This window comes from Sinocyclocheilus rhinocerous, unplaced genomic scaffold (assembly GCF_001515625.1).
Source record: "Sinocyclocheilus rhinocerous isolate Xijiao unplaced genomic scaffold, SAMN03320098_v1.1 scaffold1156, whole genome shotgun sequence".
Lineage (NCBI taxonomy): Eukaryota > Metazoa > Chordata > Actinopteri > Cypriniformes > Cyprinidae > Sinocyclocheilus > Sinocyclocheilus rhinocerous.
This window is the reverse complement of record NW_015630041.1, coordinates 493,906-516,486: the sequence shown is the minus strand read 5'-3', so window position 1 is coordinate 516,486 and position 22,581 is coordinate 493,906. Positions and strand designations below refer to the sequence as shown.

At 36.7% G+C, this 22,581-nt stretch overlaps 1 protein-coding gene across 2 annotated transcripts; it reads left to right on the top strand.

Moving 5' to 3' along the window:
• Window positions 1-493: 493 nt before the first annotated feature.
• Window positions 494-16,727, top strand: LOC107739863 (isthmin-1). Of its 2 annotated transcripts, none has more exons than XM_016552080.1 (6): window positions 494-1,691; window positions 8,644-8,859; window positions 11,416-11,689; window positions 13,433-13,576; window positions 13,684-13,773; window positions 15,480-16,727. In XM_016552080.1, exons 1-6 carry the CDS (start codon window positions 1,557-1,559, stop codon window positions 15,995-15,997), a joined length of 1,377 nt encoding a protein of 458 aa, XP_016407566.1. In that variant the 5' UTR covers window positions 494-1,556; the 3' UTR covers window positions 15,998-16,727. The 2 variants fall into 2 exon arrangements, with proteins under 2 accessions (XP_016407566.1, XP_016407565.1); XM_016552079.1 differs by having other exon boundaries at window positions 494-1,694.
• Window positions 16,728-22,581: the final 5,854 nt, after the last annotated feature.

Here is a 22,581-nt window from a genome sequence, read left to right as displayed (position 1 = left end):
TCAGACGATCCATGAAGAACAAACAAATGCAAATCATGACACATCTCGTCCCCTTCGTCCTCACATTCCTGGAAGTGTGACATTTGGAGGAGGGAAAGAAACCCTCATGTTACATCACCTCTCAACTTAGAATCTACAATAAGTTCATTAGCACTAAAATCACTCAAGCAAAAGCAAGGCCTACAGGATTTTACAAACTACAACCCATTAATCACTGTTAATTAGTGTTTTAAATTAAATTAATCATGCTTAATCACTCAAGTATTTTGCAGAAATGACGTAGAGTTGAGTAGAATACTTCTAAGGTTTTAAGTTAGAAGTCTAATTTCAAAATGCATTAGTAGTACACTAATATATATATATATATATGGCTTCTAAATTGTTCTTTTTAGCTGTTCCACTGTATTCATGATAGAGCAACACAGGACAGATGAAGACATTTTGTAGGTGTTCTGTTGATGAGTGCACATGGAGCATGATGGGACATGAAGGGTTAAATCGGTGGGGTGGGGTGGGGAGGTGACAGCAAACCAAAAGAAGAGGGGGATATAAAAACACCAAAGGCTTCGTGGGCACGAGTCTGACTGTGTTTGTGCTGGACTAAAGATACAAAACGACAGAAGGGAACACACAGACGCGCGCGCGCACACACACACACACACACACACTAGTATTGAGCTGTGGTGTCGTGTGTTATTTGACAGCGCGCGTTTACGCAGAAGGTGAATGTGGATACTCTTGCGCAAGAGCAGCTCATACACCCTCCTGAGGACAGAGCTCAGATGAGTTAGTCAGAGGAGGAACTTTGGATCTTGATCACACTGAAGATGGGCTTAGAGTGAACTACACTTCATCCCTGAAGACACAGTGGCATTTGGAGAGGATGGCAGCACTTTGCGCAACGCATAGGAGCGCAACAATGTACCCAAACCAGACGTTTTATATGCCTATTAGACGTGAAGGACAGACCACGAGAATTTGAAGTGGATTGAACTGGGGAGACTTTGTGTTTTGTGTTTTCAAACATAAGAAGAATGCTGCAGGGTCTCATTGTGTACTTGTGCCAGTGTACCTGATTTACCTGCGCACAAGTAAAAGTTTTTCCTCAATGAAAAAGTAAAACTTTATATATCAACATATAATCTACTTGCTTTTGCATTTTATACTAATGTTAAAAGAAAAGTAAATACCTCAATGGAATGGTACACAGCTTTGGAGATTGTGGAACTTGCTTTTCTGTTTTTTAAAGGTAATTCAAGTTCTTTTTGGACATCAGGATTATACCACTTTTAAGAAGAGGAGCTATAGATCCTTCATTGATCTGGTCAGTTTTCAAACGTGGAGTGATTGGGCTTCTTTGAGATCATTTCTAGCCAGTTACTCTTTTTCCCGTGAGTATTGCTCTTCTGGACCCCGAGGTGGCTCCGCAGTGGTGTTGCGGCTCCTCGTCCGCGGCGGATCCGGAGATCGGAGTGTCTGCAGCGGCAGGAGGCGGCAGCGGAAGCCTGGCAGCGGCGGCGGTGGCGCAGGGTCCTAAGAGCGCGAGAGTGAAAAGGATGGTGCGGCTGGCGGCGGAGCTGCTGTTGCTGTTGGGACTCCTTCTTCTGACGTTACACATCACGGTGTTGCGGAGCAGCCCGCTGCAGCACGGAAATGACACTGTGAGCTCCGAGCAGGACTCGCGGTTGGCGGAGGTGAGTTAATTCGAACTCAATACGGGTGAATTTTATGAAAACACGTCCAGATCTTATTTCTCTCCAAAATCAAAAGAAATTTTATTTTTGCATTAAGAAAGTTAAATCAAATTGTAAGACCATTAAGGTTTTTCACATTTATTTATTTACTTAATACCACACTGAAAAAAATGTTTTTTTTCGGGGAAATTTCAAGAAAAAGTCACAAGGCAAAACAAAACACTCAATAAATAAATATATAAATATATTGTGTCGCCATTACGATAATATAATTTCATTTGACTGATTAGTTTATGTGCCTAGTAAATAAATGAAAAACATGACTTGCACCATCTCTGCATTGTATCACTGGATCGATAGAGAGAGAGAGAGAGAGAGAGAGAGAGAGACGGATGGATGGATGGATGGATAGATAGATAGATAGATATGAATATAATATGCATATATATTGTGATGGTAAATCAACCATAACATCATTATTGGTAATGTTGCACAGATTCATGCATTGTTACGTATCTAGTCAGGTTTTGACATAGCATAGTTCAAACTGAACTGGGGTTCAGCCAAGGTCAGCGATGGTCTCTTTCTCTCTAGTTGACTAGCTGCAGGCTATCGTTTATCACCACTGGTCCATCAGTGTCACTCAAGCATCCTGTTAATATGTTCTTGCTTCAAACTGTGCATTTGCCAAGATTAAAAAAAGGGGAAGCCAAATATAGACCCTACGTGTTCAACATATTGGTGCACAGCATGGTTGTGGCCCATTAAAACAGAGCAGGGTGACTTTCAGAGCTACAGAAAACATTCTCAGTTTAGATTGTGCTTTAGTGCCGTTAGCTGAGTTTAGACCTGGCTTTAATGAGTCTGTGCAGATTTCAGCTAAAAGTGTTCTGCCATCTGTTTACGGCGCAAGTGCAATGCTCCCAGAGACCAGACCAAGGGGTCAAAAAGGGTTTGAGATCAACAGGGCTTTGTTGGGTGCATTAAAAACACTGCGGCTGGCTTTTTGTTGTCAGTCTGCAAACGTTGGCACAACACCATGATGAATGTGTGTTTATCCGCTATGGTGGCTCTCTTGTAGAGGAATAGCAGCAGCAATGTGATTCAGTTGAACAGTCAAATGATATCTCCTTAATTATGTAGTTATGTAGTTTGGATTTTCAGAAGCTGAAAGCTAAAAGTTTGAATTTGAACAGTCTGTTACTGGTTTTACTACAGTCAGTGGCTGCTAAAGGAAGTGAATGAATCCCGAGTGAGTCTTCACAGTTTAGCCCCGGAGGTCAAGTGTGTGGTTTTGTGTGGAGAGTCTTGGGACAGAACTCACTTTTCTGGGAACACGTTTATGACAAACACGGCTGTTGGAAATATGTCTGGAATGTACACAGACTGTGTCAAACATAACCAGGTTTGAGGAGATTTGGGGGCAGCAGTGAGGACTGGAGGCAGAAGAGTTTGGTGATGACCAATTAAGCCTCACTGGCAGCTTCTGATCTTGAAGAACATAATGCACAGATGCAGTAAGAGAACCACCAGCACTAGCAAATCTGTAAACATTCCCTTTGGCCACAGCCTGAAAGGAAAGTATCAATTATTAAAAACATTTTTTAATGATTTAATCTATAGGATTCACAGTGTCATAGGCAAGAATGAAATATTTGGATTAAGAAAAAATAATAATAATAATAATTACCAGAAATTAAATATATTGCATAATACATTTAATAGTAATACATTAACACTATATGATTTTTTTTGCAGTGCATTCATATTGAGGGAAATACGTCCTAATTAGTAGTCCTAATATTCACTGATCAGAGCAGGGTTTTCAATGACAAATTTTTTTATAAGATACAAACTTGAAAATTGGGTTAAATAATTGTCCAGACTACAAGAAGGTGTGTATTTCCTCGCAGATAAAGTCAGAAAAACAAATATTTTACTACTTCATATAGGTGTCGCATTGAAAAGCCTTTTGCACTTTGTGTTTAGCCTTCGTTTCCTGTCCAGTCTCCTGGGAAGACCCCCTGAGAGGCTCCTAATTGAAATGCTGTCATGCTCCTTAAGCAAAGGGAATGAAGAGGAAGCAGGGGGTGGAAGTAGTCAGAAATGTGACGGGGGCATCTGTATGTCACCCTTGTGTCTGTATTCCTAGTTAGAAACCCATGCGGTTTGAAGAATGGTGTGTAATGTCTTTGTAGGTTTTTGTAGGAACTGTAAAATGTTCTGTCATAACTACAGTTGTTCATGGTATCTTAGGCCCATTTACACCTGATATAAAAAATTAATCTCCAGCAATCTGATTATATATTTTTTTTTTTCAGTTGGACGGTAGTCTTATTTAAAGCCGCACACAACTGGCAAAGTTCAAAAGCCTTATTTTAACAGGTTGATTAATTGACAGAGTAGGTGTTTTTTTCTGATATCTTGGTGACTTCTTGTTTCTTTGTTTCTTATATGTCTGTTAGCCATCAAAACATGACAATATTACATAAATGACACTGACTTTCTTAGAACCAGCCCTTAATCCATTACATCATGCTATTAAACACCTAAGAGTATATTGTTCATTATTTAACACTCACATGCCCATGTTGTTTTGGCAAGTTTAGTTAAATGAACCAGTCATTGGTTCATTGGTTTAGTTAAAAGGGTCATATGATGCGATTTCAAGTTTTCCTTTCTCTTTGGAGTGTTACAAGCTGATTGTGCATAGATAAGATCCCTGAAGTTGCAAAGACTAAAGTCTCAAAACCAAAGAGATATTCTTTATCAAAGTTAAGACTGCCACGCCCCCCTAAAACGGCTCGTTCTAACAAACGAAGCGTTTGAGAGAGGCGGGGCATATAGGACCTACAATAATGTACAGTATTTGAAAGATAATGTTTTTTGAACATTAAAGCATGTCAACATATTCTGTTACACCAAATACACAAAATAATGATCTTTAAAAAAGCATCATATGACCCCTTTAAATGAACCAGTTTGGAAAGCTATTCACTGATGTTTTTTTTTTTTTTACCTGAGCAACTTTTTGTTAGTAGTCTATAACTACTTTTTCAAAAGTGGCTTTACAATAGTTAAACCACTTTAAAATCAAGTAGCTTGGAAAACAACAGTTTCAAAGTAGGTTCCCCAAAACTGTTGGACAATGTTTGTTCCCTTTTCCTGAAGCGAAATGCATTCTACACTATACTACTGCTGTACACAGCACTCAGGCAGCCAAATAAAATGGCTTGAGTGAAAAAGAGGGAGGAGAGAGAGACAAAAGATTGATGGTGCCCTTTGATCTTATTGTCTAGCTCAGTATGCATGATTACAAGCTACTTATAGCTGTCCAATTGTGGAGTAATTGCCCCCTCTGTGTGTATGTGACAGCAAACACATGCCTTGGCAGTCTAAAGGGAAAACAATTACAAACCTCTTTGACAGGGAAAAACTTATTTTTTTGTCAGCCAGTGAGGCGCACAACAATTTTGCAATATGGGCTCCGCTCTATATCTATTTCCGCTGCTGTACACAGCACTCAGGCAGCCAAATAAAATGGCTTGAGTGAAAAAGAGGGAGGAGAGAGAGACAAAAGATTGATGGTGCCCTTTGATCTTATTGTCTAGCTCAGTATGCATGATTACAAGCTACTTATAGCTGTCCAATTGTGGAGTAATTGCCCCCTCTGTGTGTATGTGACAGCAAACACATGCCTTGGCAGTCTAAAGGGAAAACAATTACAAACCTCTTTGACAGGGAAAAACTTGTTTTTTTGTCAGCCAGTGAGGCGCACAACAATTTTGCAATATGGGCTCCGCTCTATATCTATTTCCAGAGTAGAAGAGTGCAGGACTGCAGCCAGAACTCCTCTCTTGAGGGAACACAGAAACTAGGCTTTGACATCCCTTCAAAGTAACTAAAGAACATTTTTTTACTTCATAAATCAGACAGGAGTTTTGTTTTCAGACTCTGTTGAGACAAGTGGCTGCACATATGAAACATAACAGAGGTCATGGGGTCAACATTATCTGTGGTTACTGCATTTATGTGGCCAATTGTAAATAGTTCACCTAACAATTAAAATTCTGTCATGATTTACTGTTTTTTACTGTATATAACGTTGTTGTTTTTTTCAGGAAGGACACATTAAATTGATCCAAAGTGACCATTTATAAATTCTAAACATTTATAATGTTACAAAAGAGTATAAATATAATATAAAATATAAAAATAAATGCGGTTGAACTTTCTATTCATTCCTGAAAATCCTGAAGAAAAAAATGCATCATGGTTTCCACAAAAATATTAAGCAGCACAACCATTTTCAATATGGATAAAAATAAGAAATATTTCTTAAGCACCATTAGAATGATTTCTGAAGGATCATGTGACACTGAAGACTGGAGTAATGACTGCTGAAAATATAAAAACAATATAATATACAATAAATACAAAATATAAATGTAAAATACAAGACGATATAAAAATATCGTAATAATTGCGTAATATTGCATATTTTTGTTTAAATAAATGCAGCCTGAGTGAGCATAAGAAACTTCTTTCAAAAACAAATAATCTTACTGACTCTAAAGTTTTTTAACGATAGTGTATATTTCTATACTACGAGAGTAATAACCAAAAAAGAAGCATAAAAATATCATGACAGTAATACTTGCTATCCAAAAGCCTTCTGTAGCAATACTCTTGCTGAACTGACCAAAATAAAATTCACAATTTAAAAAAAAGGATTTGGAACGGCATTAAAGACAGGAAATAATATAAAAAATAATGATTACAATAAATAATGATTTTTTTTTTTTAAATCCCTTTAAGTGACCTGGTCAGGCTTTTGTTGAATTGTCCCTCTGTAGGCTTTAAATGGTGGGCTATTATCATGGTGCTCTCTCAAGAAAGTCTCTGGTGTGTGTGTTTATATTATGGGGTGATAAGGCACAATCTAGCACCTGTGGGTAATTAGGTCATTTGAGGTGAGATTGAGTGAGTGAAGCTGCTAATGTCTCTAATCTCTCTCAGTGTAAACAAACAGTTCTGAGCTGAGCTGGATGAAACCAGTATTGTTTCCCTTGATCTCTGTCTGTAAGGTCTCTTTTGTGAACATATGGCTGGTTAAAGGGGTGTTAAAGATGTCTAGGTTGCAATCGCACCTTTCAGGTGGAAAGAAAACGAAGCTGGTGTTTGGGTAGCAATATTTACTTTACTTTTACTTTTAGTCATTTAGCAGACGCTTTTATCCAAAGCGACTTACAAATAAGAAAAAGTAATTAAAACTAAAAGCTAAAACTCTATAAATACTATATATATACACACATTTAAGAAAATAAAAGAAATTAAATAAAAACGACAAATGCATACAACATTTCAAAACTAAAACTTTTAAATAAAAACAAAAAAATAAAGCTAAAAACAATTAAAACATACACAAATAAGAAAAAGTAATTAAAACGAAAAGCTAAAAGCCTTTAAGAAAATAAAAGAAATTAAATAAAAATGACAAATGCATACAACAACATTTCAAAACTAAAACATTAAATGAAAACAAAAAAATAAAGCTAAAAACAATTCAAAAATATTAAAAGAACAAAAGGTATGAGTATAATAATGATTCTAACATAACACTAAGCCAAACACCAAAAAACAACTACATATGTGTATGTACAGCCACACACATATACATATACATGTACATATATATAAATACATTAAATATATATATATTATTTCATTTCCATTTTGTATGTTGAAGTACTGAAATAACTAAAATTAAATAAAAGTAAAACTTAATAAAAAGCCTATATAGACAATAAAAAAACTAATAAAATGACAACATGACTACAACTGTAACTAAAACTAAAATAGATAACTAATACAAATCAAAGTACATTAGTTCATCAGTAATCCTAAAAAAATAACACTGAGGCAAACACACATGCTAAAATAACAACAACTTACTGACACATAGTAAGAAATAGTTTATAAAAACCTGAAACAGAAGTGGATATTTGAATATTTGAAGCGTTTCTGATCATTGTCGAAAAGTTTGTATCATAAAGTCCTTGATTTTCCTGTTGATTAACTTCCTGAACAGATTCGATGAACAAACCCTCCTAAAAAACAAAACAAAACATTGTAGCTGGTTTGTTACTGGTACAAGGTTGTCTACCAGCACTAACCAGGGGTGCATTTCCCAAATGCAACTATGGTCGCAAACTCTGTCATTACCAATAGAGTCCAATGGAACTTGCGACCATAGTTAGCCAATGATGCTTTTTGGGAAACACACACAAGGTTGGCCACGACGGTCAAAACCCAGCTGATAGTCAATTTTTTCAAACAACTAACGATCATAGATGATTAGCTTGAGCTAGCTTGGGAACACCATTCCATTCTAATGCGCTCCTTCTGTCCGTGAAGTCTGATTGAGACTTTTTTGAGAATTGAGCCTTAACCACTTTTAACCACCCTCATCTATATTTAGTATATGTCAGGATGGTGCTTTTTTTCTTGCTGGAAAGTTACACAGTGTAAATATACTTCTACACTGAGTCTGACATCAATTGTAGAATGTCCCCTGAGGTCAGGGTGGAAACAAGCTGATAATTGAGATTAATTTTTGAATCTGTGACAACAAAGAGTCAAGAATTATATACAGAGGGATGATTCACACTCAACAGCTTCCTTTGACATTTATCTTTATTCAGAATGATTCAAGTCTTTGATTATCTGTGAGCCAGCTGGTGGGTCACACAAAAACTGGGTCACAGGTTTGTTCTGATACAGCAGGGAAAAACTATATGCTAAATAAAAACAATAAAATGCAACTTGCATATATAGTTAGCATGATACAAATAAACAGTCTTTTAAAAGGGAAAATAGATTTCTGAAAAGCTGAAGCAAAAACCAATTGATCTAATTGTTCTACGGTTTCTGTTATTGTTTTATGCAGAATAATGTCAATGCAGAAAGCAGTTCCTCTGTTCAGTTGGGGCCGGGTGACAGGCAGTCCCGGGTGCCTCATATTCCAGCGTCTCAGCCCTGGGTTCAGAGTCACGGGACAGGGGGCAGCCTGCAGAGAGATGGACCAGGAGCTTTTCTGCTGGACCTGCAGAACTTCCCTGATCTTTCCAAAGCTGATATAAATGGGCAAAACCCCAACATTCAGGTAGGAAGATGCTCAGAATCCAAGTGTTTTCCTTAGATTTACCAAATCACTTGCAATGTTCATTAGTGTCACATATAATATAATATTTAGTATTCATGTATAATAAGGTTTTTCTCAGCACGTAATAAACACATTGCGTAGTCTTTGTATATTTTATGTGTCTTGGTTTAAAAATAAATAAATAAATAAAAAAAACAATAATAACAGTAATATTGTGGAATATTGCAATTTAAAATAACATTACTCTATTTTCATATATTTTAAAATGTAATTTATTTCTGTGATGCAAAGCTGAGTCCAGTCTTCAGTGTCGCATGATCCTTCAGAAATTATTCTAATATGCTGATTTGCTCAAGAAACATTTCATATTATTATCAATGTTGAAAACATTTGCTGCATCATATTTTTATGTAAACTGTGATTCGCTGCCATTCAAAGGTATTTTTTTAAGTATTTAATACTTTTATTCAGCAAAGACACATTAAATGAATCAAAAGTGACAGTAAAGACATTTAAATGCTGTTCTTTTGTTCTTTCTATTAATCAAATAATTATTGTTTTCAACATTGATAACAATAACAACTATTATTAATAATTGAGCACCTATAACAATTGATCAAATTTGAATTTTTCCTACCCCACTGGCAAATAATTTTTAAGCACAAATCTAACAAAAAACTATTTGCCAATGAGGTAAGAAATAAACTTAGAATTGGGTAAATTAAATATACATAAAATTTAAGAAAACAAAATAATGCAAGATACTTGCAATATACTGTATATTCTCAAATTATTTTACACATTTTTGCTTCACAAAAAATGTATCTAGATTTTAAGCATGTTTAGATTTTTGTATTAGACAACAAGTCAAAAAATGATTGTTAAGAAAATATTTTTTTGCTGTGCACAAACACAAAGACTTTTAAAGGAGACATGGCTGACCAAGCACATAAAGTAAAATCTCAGCAAACAGAAAGTGGCAGAAAGCCCTGATGCACATCAGCACTTCTTTTCAATAAGAGAGCCTTTTGGTCCCCCCGCTTTCTCTCTCTCTCTCTCTCTCTCTCTTTACACACACACACAACCTCTAACATCCACCTAGCCGAGTCTTAGTAACCACATACACCTGCACAGCACCGGCTGCCAACTAATCCACCACAGGCTTGATCCACATCAGAAGCAAAAACATGTGAATCTTGACCAAGAATGGTCGAAAGGATAAAGTGTATCGATGTCTTAAGATGGCAGTGAATGTGTGTGTGTGAGGCTCGGGGGGGCATGGGTATCTTTGATCCAAAGCATCATCTGGCTTTCATGGTCTTAAGGAGGCTGAGAGGCCCTTTGAACTTGATGTTTAGGTGGAGAGAAAGAGAGGCTACAGAGGGGAAACCCACCCCTTGCCCCAATCTGGGAGGCACATGTGTTACTGGTGGGGTGGGGGTGTCACTGCAGAATGGCAGCCTCTCAGAGCGAGTCACGGAGCATGACCATAACCTAAGCCAACGTCCATCTGGACCTCCACAAGATCACACTACCCCTTACTGTTTGATGTTCCACAAAAACCCTCTCTCAGAACAACAAACACCCTTGATCTGTATGCTTATTCTCAACATGTGCAAGTAAACAAATTAGATTTGCAATAAAAGGGACCGATGCAGACTGCGGTGTTTGATTTAGTTTTATAGCACAGCATGAAATTACTGTTTTGAAATGTTTCTTACAAAAGGAAATTGTTGGAGGTATGATAGTATCAAATGGTACTACCATAGTACTACTAAAAGATTAAAATAAATAAATACATAAAGTAATTGTATATACAGTGTATATAAATAAAATCACAATTAAATATAATAAATATATAATTTATATAATAGATATATTTGAAATGCATTTCTATTTAAAATCGTTTTAATTTATATTAACATAGTTTATGTATACACTTGAACAGTAGAGTGTGTATGAATTAATACATTTATTTAAATCAAAATTATATGTTTATATAATTATATTTATTTCAAAATATTTAATATATTTTTAAATAGCATGTGAAATATCTCACATATCAAAAATACAGTAAAATCAGTTTAAATATTTTTGCAATTTCAAATATATTTCTCTGTTTTAATATATTTTAAAATTTAATTTATTCCTATGATGTCAAAGCTGAATTTTCAGCATCATTACTCCAGAAATTCTGATATACTGGAAACACTTCCTATTATTACCAATGTTGAAAACAGTTGTGCTGCTTAATATTTTTATGGAAACAGTTATTATTTTTTTCAGGATTCTTTTATGAATAGAAAGTTCTAAAGAACAGCATATATTTGAAATATAAATCTTTTGAAACATTATTAATGTCTTTACTGTCACTTTTGATCAATTAAATTTGTCCTTGATGAATAAAAGTATTAATTTTAATTTAGAATTATTTAAGTAAGCATGAACATGTAATTAATATTATATATTTGAGGTATTAAATCCCTGCAATAATAATAATAAGTGATATTTTCCTCATTGAACACGTCTAATGATGGTATCCTTTAAAATCTTTAGGTTACCATAGAAGTGGTGGACAGCCTGGAAAGTTTGGAGCCAGAGAAGGGAATACGCAAAGAAAATAAGCCTGGCTGGGCGGCTCCTAACTGGAGGAACTGGTGGCAGCGTTCGTCTTCCTCGTCCTCATCTTCCACGTCCACCCCAAAGGGGCCCGACGAACAGGATTACCCCTACGAGAGCAACACGGAGGACAGCAACTTCCTCAAACCGCTCAGAGACTGGGTGCGAAGAGGGTCTGCTGGCACAGGAAGCAGATCCCAGACTGAATACGGTACGTTGCAGACGAGCGTGTGTATGTCTTAATGAAGGGCTCTGCAAAGCATAAATATGGCTCTGCCGTGAGGTGATGGAATCTGTAATTTGCTCGTCAGAAGATTTATACTGTCACTATACCAAGGACAGCACTTCTTACGGAGTCTGTGATTGTAGATTGCTTCCTGTAAGAGACAGATTCCTGTGTGGCAGAAAACACTCCTGAACATCAAAGCAGGAGAGAGAGAATCCAGAGCATCTGTTCCTCCAGTCTAATAGCTCTCTTTCTGTCTTTTTTGGTAAAGTGGAGTTAAATGAGTGAATGTGTGTTGCTGTCAGAGACTGCACTTCCTGTCAAACCCATTCTTACCGTCACCACTTGCCTAAACACTTTTGCTTGAGAGGAACTCTCTCTGATCAATGTGTTAAGGTAAGACCAATCCATAGTTAAAAATTCTCCATATAAATGTTCCCCATGACTAAAACACAGTCTGTTGTGGCCGTGACTCATTCCTGAGGGTTTGCTATATCTGCTCTTGATTGGTTTATTCGTTTCCATTAGAGGTGTGTGGGGAACTGTGGCTCATGTGGGTTTCAAACATGTTGTTCCCTGTGAGTTGGCCCGCACCCGACTGTGACCATGCAGTTTAACTGTGCTGAAAGCAACGTTGTCTTTTTAAGACCGAAGGTCTTTGTTTTTCTCTCATCAGGGGATATAGATTGTGGTTGCTTGGTTGGTTTGTGTGTATACACACTACCAGAAAAGTTTGGAATTATGTAATGACCAAAAGAAATGTTAAACAAATCAAAACTTCCTTATAATTTAGCTTTTTCAAAGTAGCCACCCTTGGTTTGTCTGCTTTTCTTTCATTATCTGATGAAAGAAAGAAAGAAAGAAAGAAAGAAAGAAAGTTTAAAAAGAAATATAACAAATTATAATATTTTTTTAAAAGCAACATAAATAAACAAACATTATTATTATTATTGTTAAACTGGTGTTGTAGATACATGTAGATATAAAGAATTTCTTTACAAAACTGACATTAACATAATAATAAATTTCTTAGCCACAATTTAAATATTTGAGAGTTTAATCTGTTTTATTATTAGATTAATAATCATCATCATCATCATGATCATGAATAATTATGAATAATAAATAATACAAAATAATGTTAAACAAATAAATTGTTATTAAAATTTACTTAGTGTTTACTTTGATTTACTTAGTTTAATTTAGAAATTATCTTTAATTTCTAAATAGAAAATCTATAAACTTACATTGGTTTCAAGCTAATTCAACAAGAGCAGATGTCTTTTCGTCTGACAGACCAGCTTTAAATGCCCATTGTAAGGATATAAAACTGTATTAAAGGTCATAAAATTATGGGAATGTCAGAAAAAGGCGTTCTAGAATTTCTAGAATACTCCACCTCAATACATCAGCAACTGTTTTGTTTGCCCCCTCATCACTGAATCAGAAATGTAAGTACAGTACTTTTATGTTGTTTAAAAAGTAGTTGGAAATGGGCTTGGCTCATTCATTCACTCACTCCCATGTGTATGAGCCAATTAGAGAGGTATGCTAATGGTATAGGCCAGCAGACAGAGTTTGAGTGCCTCAGGTATCTGAAACATATGGTCTGAATTAGATCTACGCAGTGGGACAGGAGTACAACATAACCTGTGCTTGAAATCAGGTCATAACACTCAAGTGCCAGTGAATGTGTGAAATTTAATATATATATTGCCTCTATTATAGACTATATAGACGGGGACGGTGACTGGAGTGGTTGGTCGCCATGCAGCGTATCCTGCGGAAACGGCAACCAGAAGCGGACCAGATCATGCGGCTATGCCTGCACAGCCACAGAGTCACGGACATGTGACATGCCCAGCTGCCCAGGTAAGAAAGCCTTTCCTTGAACCATCCTTTGGAAGTTATACAAGCAAACTTCTGTTCCTTCTTCTTAGAAATGAAAGGCACTGAATAAACCACTTTATTATGTACAGGGATTGAAGATGCTTTCAAAACAGCGGCGACAGAAGTCAGTCTTCTCGCTGGCACTGAAGAGTTCAATGCAACAGAGCTCTTTGGAGTTGGTAAGTTTTTTGTAACTTAACACCACCTAGGTAACTGGTCACTAAAAAGCAAGCAAAACAAGTTCCTAACTCTATAATTGTACCCTTTTTACTCTATATTGTGCCAAATTCAGGCAGAGAGAAAGGAATAGGAATTAGCTTTCTAATATACCAATTAAAACCTACTAGCTTCCTATCCTAAATGTAGGAAAACCTATAGTTAATAATATTTCTTGAATTGGTAAATGCTGCTTACGTACCACAACACTGCTACTGCATCCACAGTTCCACTATTGTAGTCTGGCTCCTGAACAAATGAGTCAGTTTTTTCAGTGATTCAAAACCAAACAGCACAACTCGTGTAATTCATTCATGAATCTGACCTCACTAGTTGTACTGTATGGTTTTGATTCACTAAAAAAAACAACTCGTAAGATAGGTTCATTCATGAATCGGAACAATTTTATGTGCTGTTTTAAGTCAATCAAAATCATAAAGCATGATGAATGTGTTCCAATTCCCGATCAAATGACTCTTAAAGTGCCCCTATTATGCCATTCTTTGCAGCCTCATCATTCGGAAGTGAAAATAAAAAAAAATTACTTTCACATCGTAGGACAAAGCGTCTTCTCGACATGATGTTAACCACATGGAAATGCTACACTGTTTTGAGCGCGGGTCAAGTTGTTTGCGGCTGGCCAACGTAGAACATAGGCGGGCATTATGAAAATGTGTTACCCAGTGAATTATAGCCCTTACGTAATTGGGATTCGAATTCCTGATGACTCGTTTAGGTGATTCAGAGTCGATTTATTTAAAAAATTTTTAGACAACATTATTTACCGTGCACTGTTGGCTTCACAACTTTGCAGATAGCGTACATTCACATACAGCTACATTACACATGCATGAAAGGCAATATTCAAAATTGCATTATAGGGGCACTTTAAGCACAAAACATACTTCGTTTTTGTATGCATACGCTAGCGGTTTGAGGTGTAGTCGAATGCAGGCAGTCGACATGCGCTCTAGAGAGCTTCAACTTTGTCTTTGTACTCTTTTAAACTGAAGTTGCTGCTATCTTATAATCCTTGTCAATGTGGCCGTCCGTCAATGCAGTCTCCGCTATTTTGTTGTTGCTGTTGTTCCGTTACTTTGCTTTAGTTTTCTACTGTGAAACAACGGCCCAGGCTAGTTCTGCCACCTTGTGGAACAACTGATTACTGCAAAACCACGTCAATACGCATGTGTGACCTGCCCGTACTTAACAAAAAAAAAAAGGATGGTGCGCATACAGTATGCGCGTACTATTCTGGTGATGAAATAAGCTTGATGCGCATTGTAGGCGGACCCTCGCATACGCGTAAAAAACCAAAGTATACTTTGGCCTTTATGAACAAGTTATTTTTAGCTTTAGTTTCAAACACATACAAATTGCAACTTAATGTGTTGTTTAATTTAAAAAGACTAAAATCTTTAATTTATAAAAATTAATAAAAAAAAATAAAAAATTGTGTTTAGTATTTTATTTTATATTAAGTCAATTACTGTAGTTTTTCAAAATATTTCTTCATCAACAGTACTAAGCAAATAATCATCGGAACTAAAATTCCTTTCATACCTAGCCATCAACAGTAGATTTTAGAGACATGAAAAGTGTTAGTCACACATTTAAACATTACTTTAAATATGTGATTCTGATTGAGATGTTGGTTACTCCTCCTCAGATACAGACAGTTGTGAACGTTGGATGAACTGCAAGAGCGAGTTCCTCAAGAAATACATGAGCAAAGTGGCCAACGACCTACCCAGTTGCCCCTGCTTTTACCCAACAGAGGTGGCCTACAGCACCGCAGACGTCCACGACGCCACCACAAAGCGCAACTTCCGCTGGAAGGACGCCAGCGGACCAAAGGAGAAGCTGGAGATCTACAAACCCACTGCTCGCTATTGCATCCGCTCCATGCTAACGCTGGAATCCACCACACTGGCGGCCCAGCACTGCTGCTATGACGACAGAATGAAGCTCATCACACGAGGCAAAGGGGCCGGAACGCCCAACCTCATCAGCACAGAGTTCTCCGCTGACCTGCACTACAAAGTGGACATCCTTCCATGGATCATCTGCAAGGGTGACTGGAGCCGCTACAACCAGGCTCGACCTCCTAATAACGGACAGAAATGTGCAGAGAACCCTCAGGATGAGGACTACTACAAACAGTTTGAGGAGGCCAGAGAGTTTTGAGCTTAGATGATGCTATGAACCTTCTAAAACAGAAGCAGAACTCATTTTGAAAACTGGCTGTGTGATTAAACAGGACTTGCTATGAGAAACAGACGGAACAGCCAACAACAAGCACAGAAGATCTTCATATGGTTTCCCTCAGAACCTCTGGTTGGTCTTTTCAGGGTGTTTTCACGGAAAGTACAATACCAAGTAACTCATCGTGGTTCTGTTTGTATTGTTTATCTATATTATTTGGGATATCAGATTTTTTTATAAGGAGTAAAAGGGAAAAAAACTAAAGGGAAGTCATATCAGGAATCACCCCACCAATGATCAGCTGACTGACAGCGGTGTCTTTGCATGCTTGTATTATGCCCAACATGCAGTGGGAAGCCCTCTCCTCAGGATTCTTGGACAGATTCAAGGATATCGGATACAATATTCAGGTTCCTGTGTAAACATGCATATATTTGTCTAGTTGTATGAACAGAGTTCCTATATAATGTCCTGTTGTATTACTTTTCCTTTTTTGCTAAAAACAAAACAGTCCTGCATAATCCTTGCAAAATATTTATTGAGTCATAGTTATGTGTCGATGGTAGGGGTTTGTGCATATAGATGTATGGACACATTCTGAGTGCTAAATAAATAGTCTATGTCACATTAAACATCAAATGTCACTGACTCTCAATGTGTTAAATTTGCAGGAGATGATTCCATAGGAACTGCAGCGGTTGAAGGGTCTTTCACCTTCTACATGACAGTCAAATAAGATCCGTCCTCAGATATGCTGTCAATATGGGGTGCTGTGTGTACATTAATGAGGAAAAAAAATTAACTTAAATGATTTTAGCAAATGGCTGCAATATAACAAAGAGTGAAAAATTTAAGGGGGTCTGAATACTTTCCGTACCCACTGTATGTGTGTGTGTGTGAAATCTATATATAAAACTTTTATTAAATAGATTTACAAAAAATAAAATATACAAAAAATATAAAATGTGTAAAATATAAAAAAATTATATAAAATGTAAAAAAAATAAAAAATAAAAAAAATAATTTAAATGATATGGATATAATATAATATCCATAAATTCATAAACACACATTTATGAATAAAGAAACCATGCATCTGATGCATCTGACTGGTTTGTAGTTTTCAACACATTCTTACTGATGCTTTCAAAATTATCACAAGTAATTTTTGCTAATCCAACAATACCTCAATTATGTTAGTCTGCTAGATGACATTATCTTGGTTTAACATTATCTAGATTCTAGACCACCAAATTCACAGAGTGACTACCACGTCCCTGCATTTGGTGCCTGGCAGGTATGGCTGAATTTTGATGCATGTTCACAGTAAGTCAAATGATTGTACATAACAGCCCTAACAGGTCAAACTTCATCACAGCAGCCCACAGCGGGTGACATTGAGCACAACCGCGTCATGAGCTCCAGAAGACGCGTTCAGCAGGACGCAGATCAAGAGGGTTTAAAGTACGTCTGCTGTTAGTATCAAGTGCATTCTCATGGTCTTCTCCCAACTCACCTTCATAAAAGCACTTTGGAGTGAAGGCTAAGCTTACAGCAAGGAGTGGGATAAGCAGCAGTGATCTTTATTGAATCAGACCGTCTGCTTCAGAGGCCCCTCAACATCAAAGCCAACAGTCTGCTTTATTTGAAAACATCAGGCCTGTGTTAGAGCGGTGGCAGATCCTGCCCCATACCAACTCTATCTCTCACACACAATCCACATGTCCTCCGAGAAGTTACACCACTTCTATTTTTTAGCTTTGCTGTGCTTCTGACTTCGTGCCGGCTGTGGATAATAACAGACTTCTGCCTCTACAGGTACTGTGCACTGGATGAAGTATTAGCACTTAATACTAAGCTTACAAATTGTAGGCATTATTTTAAACCCTTAAAGAGAAAAGACAAGATTATATTAAACCATAATACACCAGTTATTACTGCTGTATATTGGACTTTAGTATCCAAGAGTAATGGTTAGATAATTTTACAATTACAAAGAACAAAACATTTCAAGGCCTAAAATTTGAAATGCTCTACAAGAAATGCTGAAAATGTACTCATCCTCAGGCCATCCGAGATGTGGATGAGTTTGTTTGTTCACCGGAACAGATTTTGAGAAATTTAGCATTACATCACTTGATCACCAGTGGATACTCTGCAGTGAATGGGTGCTTTCAGAACAATAAAAAAATACACAAATTGTACATTTTGTACTCAACCCAAGCATGTAGAAATTTAAGCTCTAACTTGAAATTGCTCTTATTTGTAAGCATGCATCTCCTGTAAACCTGCTTTAAAATTATATGCATTGTGAAAAGCGCTATCAATATAAACATGAATTGAACTGAATTATCAGTAAATATGTAATTATATTCAATGATTTACAATTGATATATTTACATTATGTTCTCAAGAACTGATCCCAAAATACTTATTTCTAAGGTATCATATTCAATCTACTCGACTTTACAATACTGTTTTCCCAGCATGCACATAGGCATGAAACATTAATGAAGTTGCATAAAGTTATAGCTGATTTTTATGTTTAAAACTTGTGTATCTAAAGTTCATTTCACTCCAAATGCTCAAAAATGTAAACTATTGTAAATGAATCATTCTTTTGCGTTGAAAATTTTCAGTGAATCCAGTTCAGAAAACCAGAGTGAATGATTCGTTCAAAAATCACATTTAGTTTTCAATAAACTGGTCACAACTGTTAACAGCTCACTAAAGTGGAAAATTGTAAATATAGACTATAGAGTTATTATATGGCTTTACTTACGATTACTTTTGGCTTTCAAGCTTCAGATGCATAAAAATAATTTAAAAGTAACATATAAAATATATATATATATATACATATATATATATTTTTTAATATATATACATATATATATTACTTTTAAATTATTTTTATGCATCTGAAGCTTGAAAGCCAAAAGTAATGGTTAGATCACTGTACTATTGCAGAGAAGGGGAATAAACACTCAAAAGCTCAGGCCTAAAACATTTTGCAATGACACAGAACCACTATTTGGCTTTTTTTTAAATAAGAAATCCCACAGTGCAGCTGACCACCCTCTTCTCATGTTATTCGCCCTCCTCTGGTGAGAGGTGTAGAGTGGTGGTTTCAAGCGAGGCTGTTTTTAGAGCAAATCCAATTTGCTTTTGCACTCTTTCTCTCAGCACTGGCACTTTATGGGTGGTGTAGCACATTTCAGGAAGTGTCTGACCCACAATTCCGCAAGGGCCACGGCTGCTTGACGGGCTTAATTAGAAGGCAGCCTGTGCTGAGTGGAACCTGGAATAGCTGACCTGACAGGTCGCTGTTTGGCGAGGACTAGCTCGAATGCCTGGGCTCATAGGGAGAGTGCTGCAGTCAGTGGCGTATTACCTGGCCCGATGCCTGACCTAGAGACGGCTTGTTGGCACAGGGTGCACAAAAACTGGGGGAGGGGTTGGGAATGAAGGGCATGCAGCTGAACAAACAGGTCAAGTAGCTGACAAACACCACAAAAGGCCCTGGGGCTCTGATTAACCCTTGCAAGGGTTTACCCATATAAGAACGGCTGAAAATGCACACATGACCTTATGAACTTAGCCGTGACCTTAGCCTTTCACCTCACAAGTGTGCAGCCTTGCAGATAACAGGAAAGGAATATGGAAAAAAAGTATATTTTGCAGCTTTGGGTTTTCTGCAACAACAAAAAAAGCTAAATTTAAACCTTTATATCTAGAACTGTGCTATTAATAACTAGAATTTCGATTAAATCAGTTGCATTCATATAATCAATTACTGTAAACACAATTAATCAGATGCATCAATATTTGTTGAGAAAGATGCTCAAACAGAGAATACAAAAGACATTGTTATGACAAACGAAAGCTCTGAATAGATAAAAAGTGGCTTTTGATGTCAATATATTATTAGTTTTATTTTCATATAAGGCAAGAGACTACAGGTGAATAGGGTAAAACATTTAACTGTTTACTTTTCCCAGTTTATTTATTTTAATTTTTTTGCATTACAAAGTTTCTGAAATGTTACGTTGAAATATGCAAATAATACGTTATCTAATTAAATATGCACTAATTTGTCTACATCTATAATCTAAAAATTAGATAAAGCCAGGCTCAAAATGCTTTCTTCATTTTGTTGACATATTAAAAAGTTTTTACACAGCCGATTTTGAATATGTCTTTTTTTTTATCACTCCATAAATCAGAAAATACCGTCAACAACTAGAAAATAAAATATTTTTTCACCATGTTTTTTTAGGAATAAAATGTTATATAAATCTGGAGAATGATATATGAACAAACACCTCTATAAAAATGCTTAATATAGAATAGAATATAGAATATAGATACGAATAAAACTTGAAAGTTTGGTGTTTTACCGAAGTGGAGATTTCTGGCTCAGTGCATAAGGGGAAAAAATTGAAATCTACAGATGCAAATTGATTAGGTGTAACACTAAACACTTAAATGTGTATTTTGTTTTGCACTATTATACTATTATATATTAGTGTTTAGTGTTTTCTTTGCACTATTCTGAAAGGTTATATAATCAAATAGCAAAATATTTGAAAAACAAATTTATAATAAATAAATTTACTCAATTGCTTACTTTACTAGTAATTTACTGGCAATTTGTGAGTGCAAATTGTTTCACCCCAATTTTTTTTCAGTGCATGTTGACTGAAATAAGACATTGTTTCACCATCAACCATTGACAATAAAGTAAACTAGTCATACAATAAAGTTCTGCCAAGTTCCCTTTACGTCTGTTCTGCAATGAAGGGGCGTCTGTCTGCTATTTCCAGTACAGAATGTCCTTGTGTGATATGAGCAGGGGAAGACGACCTGTGAGGCTCTTTGTACGTGACTGTGTCTCCGTACACACACTTCAGATATGGTGCAATAATAAAGAGTTTTTGATGGCGGAGAGCAGTAGCTACCTATTGTGTGAATTGGTGTTTGCAGAAAGACACAGGCCACATGGCAGCAATTCATTCTGACAGGAGAGCTCAGCATGTCTGGACAGCAGGCCAAGCAGGGCCACGGCCATACTCTTCCTTTTCCTGTCTGTCATGCTGCAGAGTGGTTTGTGATTGTAGCTCCGCTTTTCTGTTGAATCTATATCTTACTATTACTCTCTGTTGTTTAAAGTGATAAAATATAACTTAATTCCCCACCATACAGACTTTATTAAAGAATTTGCTGATTTTATATCCGAGTTAATACTGGCTGCAGATAAAGTTTTAATTGTTGGTTATTGTAATATCCATGTTGATAATGAAAAAGATGCATTGGGATCAGCATTCATAGACATTCTGAACTCTATTAGGGTTAGACAACACGTGTCAGGACCTACTCATTGTCGAAATCATACTCTACATTTAATATAAATAAATTTACTCAATTGCTTACTTTACTAGTAATTTACTGGCAATTTGTGAGTGCAAATTGTTTCACCCCAATTTTTTTTCAGTGCATGTTGACTGAAATAAGACATTGTTTCACCATCAACCATTGACAATAAAGTAAACTAGTCATACAATAAAGTTCTGCCAAGTTCCCTTTACGTCTGTTCTGCAATGAAGGGGCGTCTGTCTGCTATTTCCAGTACAGAATGTCCTTGTGTGATATGAGCAGGGGAAGACGACCTGTGAGGCTCTTTGTACGTGACTGTGTCTCCGTACACACACTTCAGATATGGTGCAATAATAAAGAGTTTTTGATGGCGGAGAGCAGTAGCTACCTATTGTGTGAATTGGTGTTTGCAGAAAGACACAGGCCACATGGCAGCAATTCATTCTGACAGGAGAGCTCAGCATGTCTGGACAGCAGGCCAAGCAGGGCCACGGCCATACTCTTCCTTTTCCTGTCTGTCATGCTGCAGAGTGGTTTGTGATTGTAGCTCCGCTTTTCTGTTGAATCTATATCTTACTATTACTCTCTGTTGTTTAAAGTGATAAAATATAACTTAATTCCCCACCTTATTTATGATATTATAATATATATCAAACTAATCTGATTAATTTGATCGTTTGCTTTTATTCTAAAACCGCGCGTGCAGCGCGTTAGCATTCATTAGCCGGTTAGCTTGTCATTCGTGTTTCCATTCGCGTTCTATTGCTGTTTTGTTTTTTTCTCTCGCTCCGTTTCTTTTCTCTCTCGCTCCGTTTTTTCACGAGTTCATCAAACAACAGTGGTAAGTCAGAATCATTCATCAATCACGGTGAGTAATGGCTTCTTCTCCTGCTATTGTTGTTTGCACCGCTTGCCACATGTATAGTTTAGCTCTCTCTGTCGGCGACGAAGGATTCACATGTGATAAATGCAGGGAAATAGTTAGGCTGACAGTGAAGGTTTCAGAATTAGAGACACGCATCCAAACTTTAATTGAGGATATTAAGAATGTGAGGGCTCTAGATACGGCTTTGGATGCGACTAGCTCAGGGAGTCCTGTACATTGTTCGGTTCCAGTTACAGAGCCCTCCGCAGCAGGGCACCTGGGTGACTGTGAGGCGGCATAGCCGCGGGTCAAAACACCGCTCTTC

What these genes read in the sequence shown, in the direction of transcription:
- LOC107739863 (XM_016552079.1), top strand. Translation starts at nt 1,557, where the DNA reads ATGGTGCGGCTGGCGGCGGAGCTGCTGTTGCTGTTGGGACTCCTTCTT. An exon ending in GGCAAAACCCCAACATTCAG is followed by an intron (nt 8,860 to 11,415) that starts GTAGGAAGATGC and finishes TAAAATCTTTAG; the next exon opens with GTTACCATAGAAGTGGTGGA. An exon ending in CAGATCCCAGACTGAATACG is followed by an intron (nt 11,690 to 13,432) that starts GTACGTTGCAGA and finishes CCTCTATTATAG; the next exon opens with ACTATATAGACGGGGACGGT.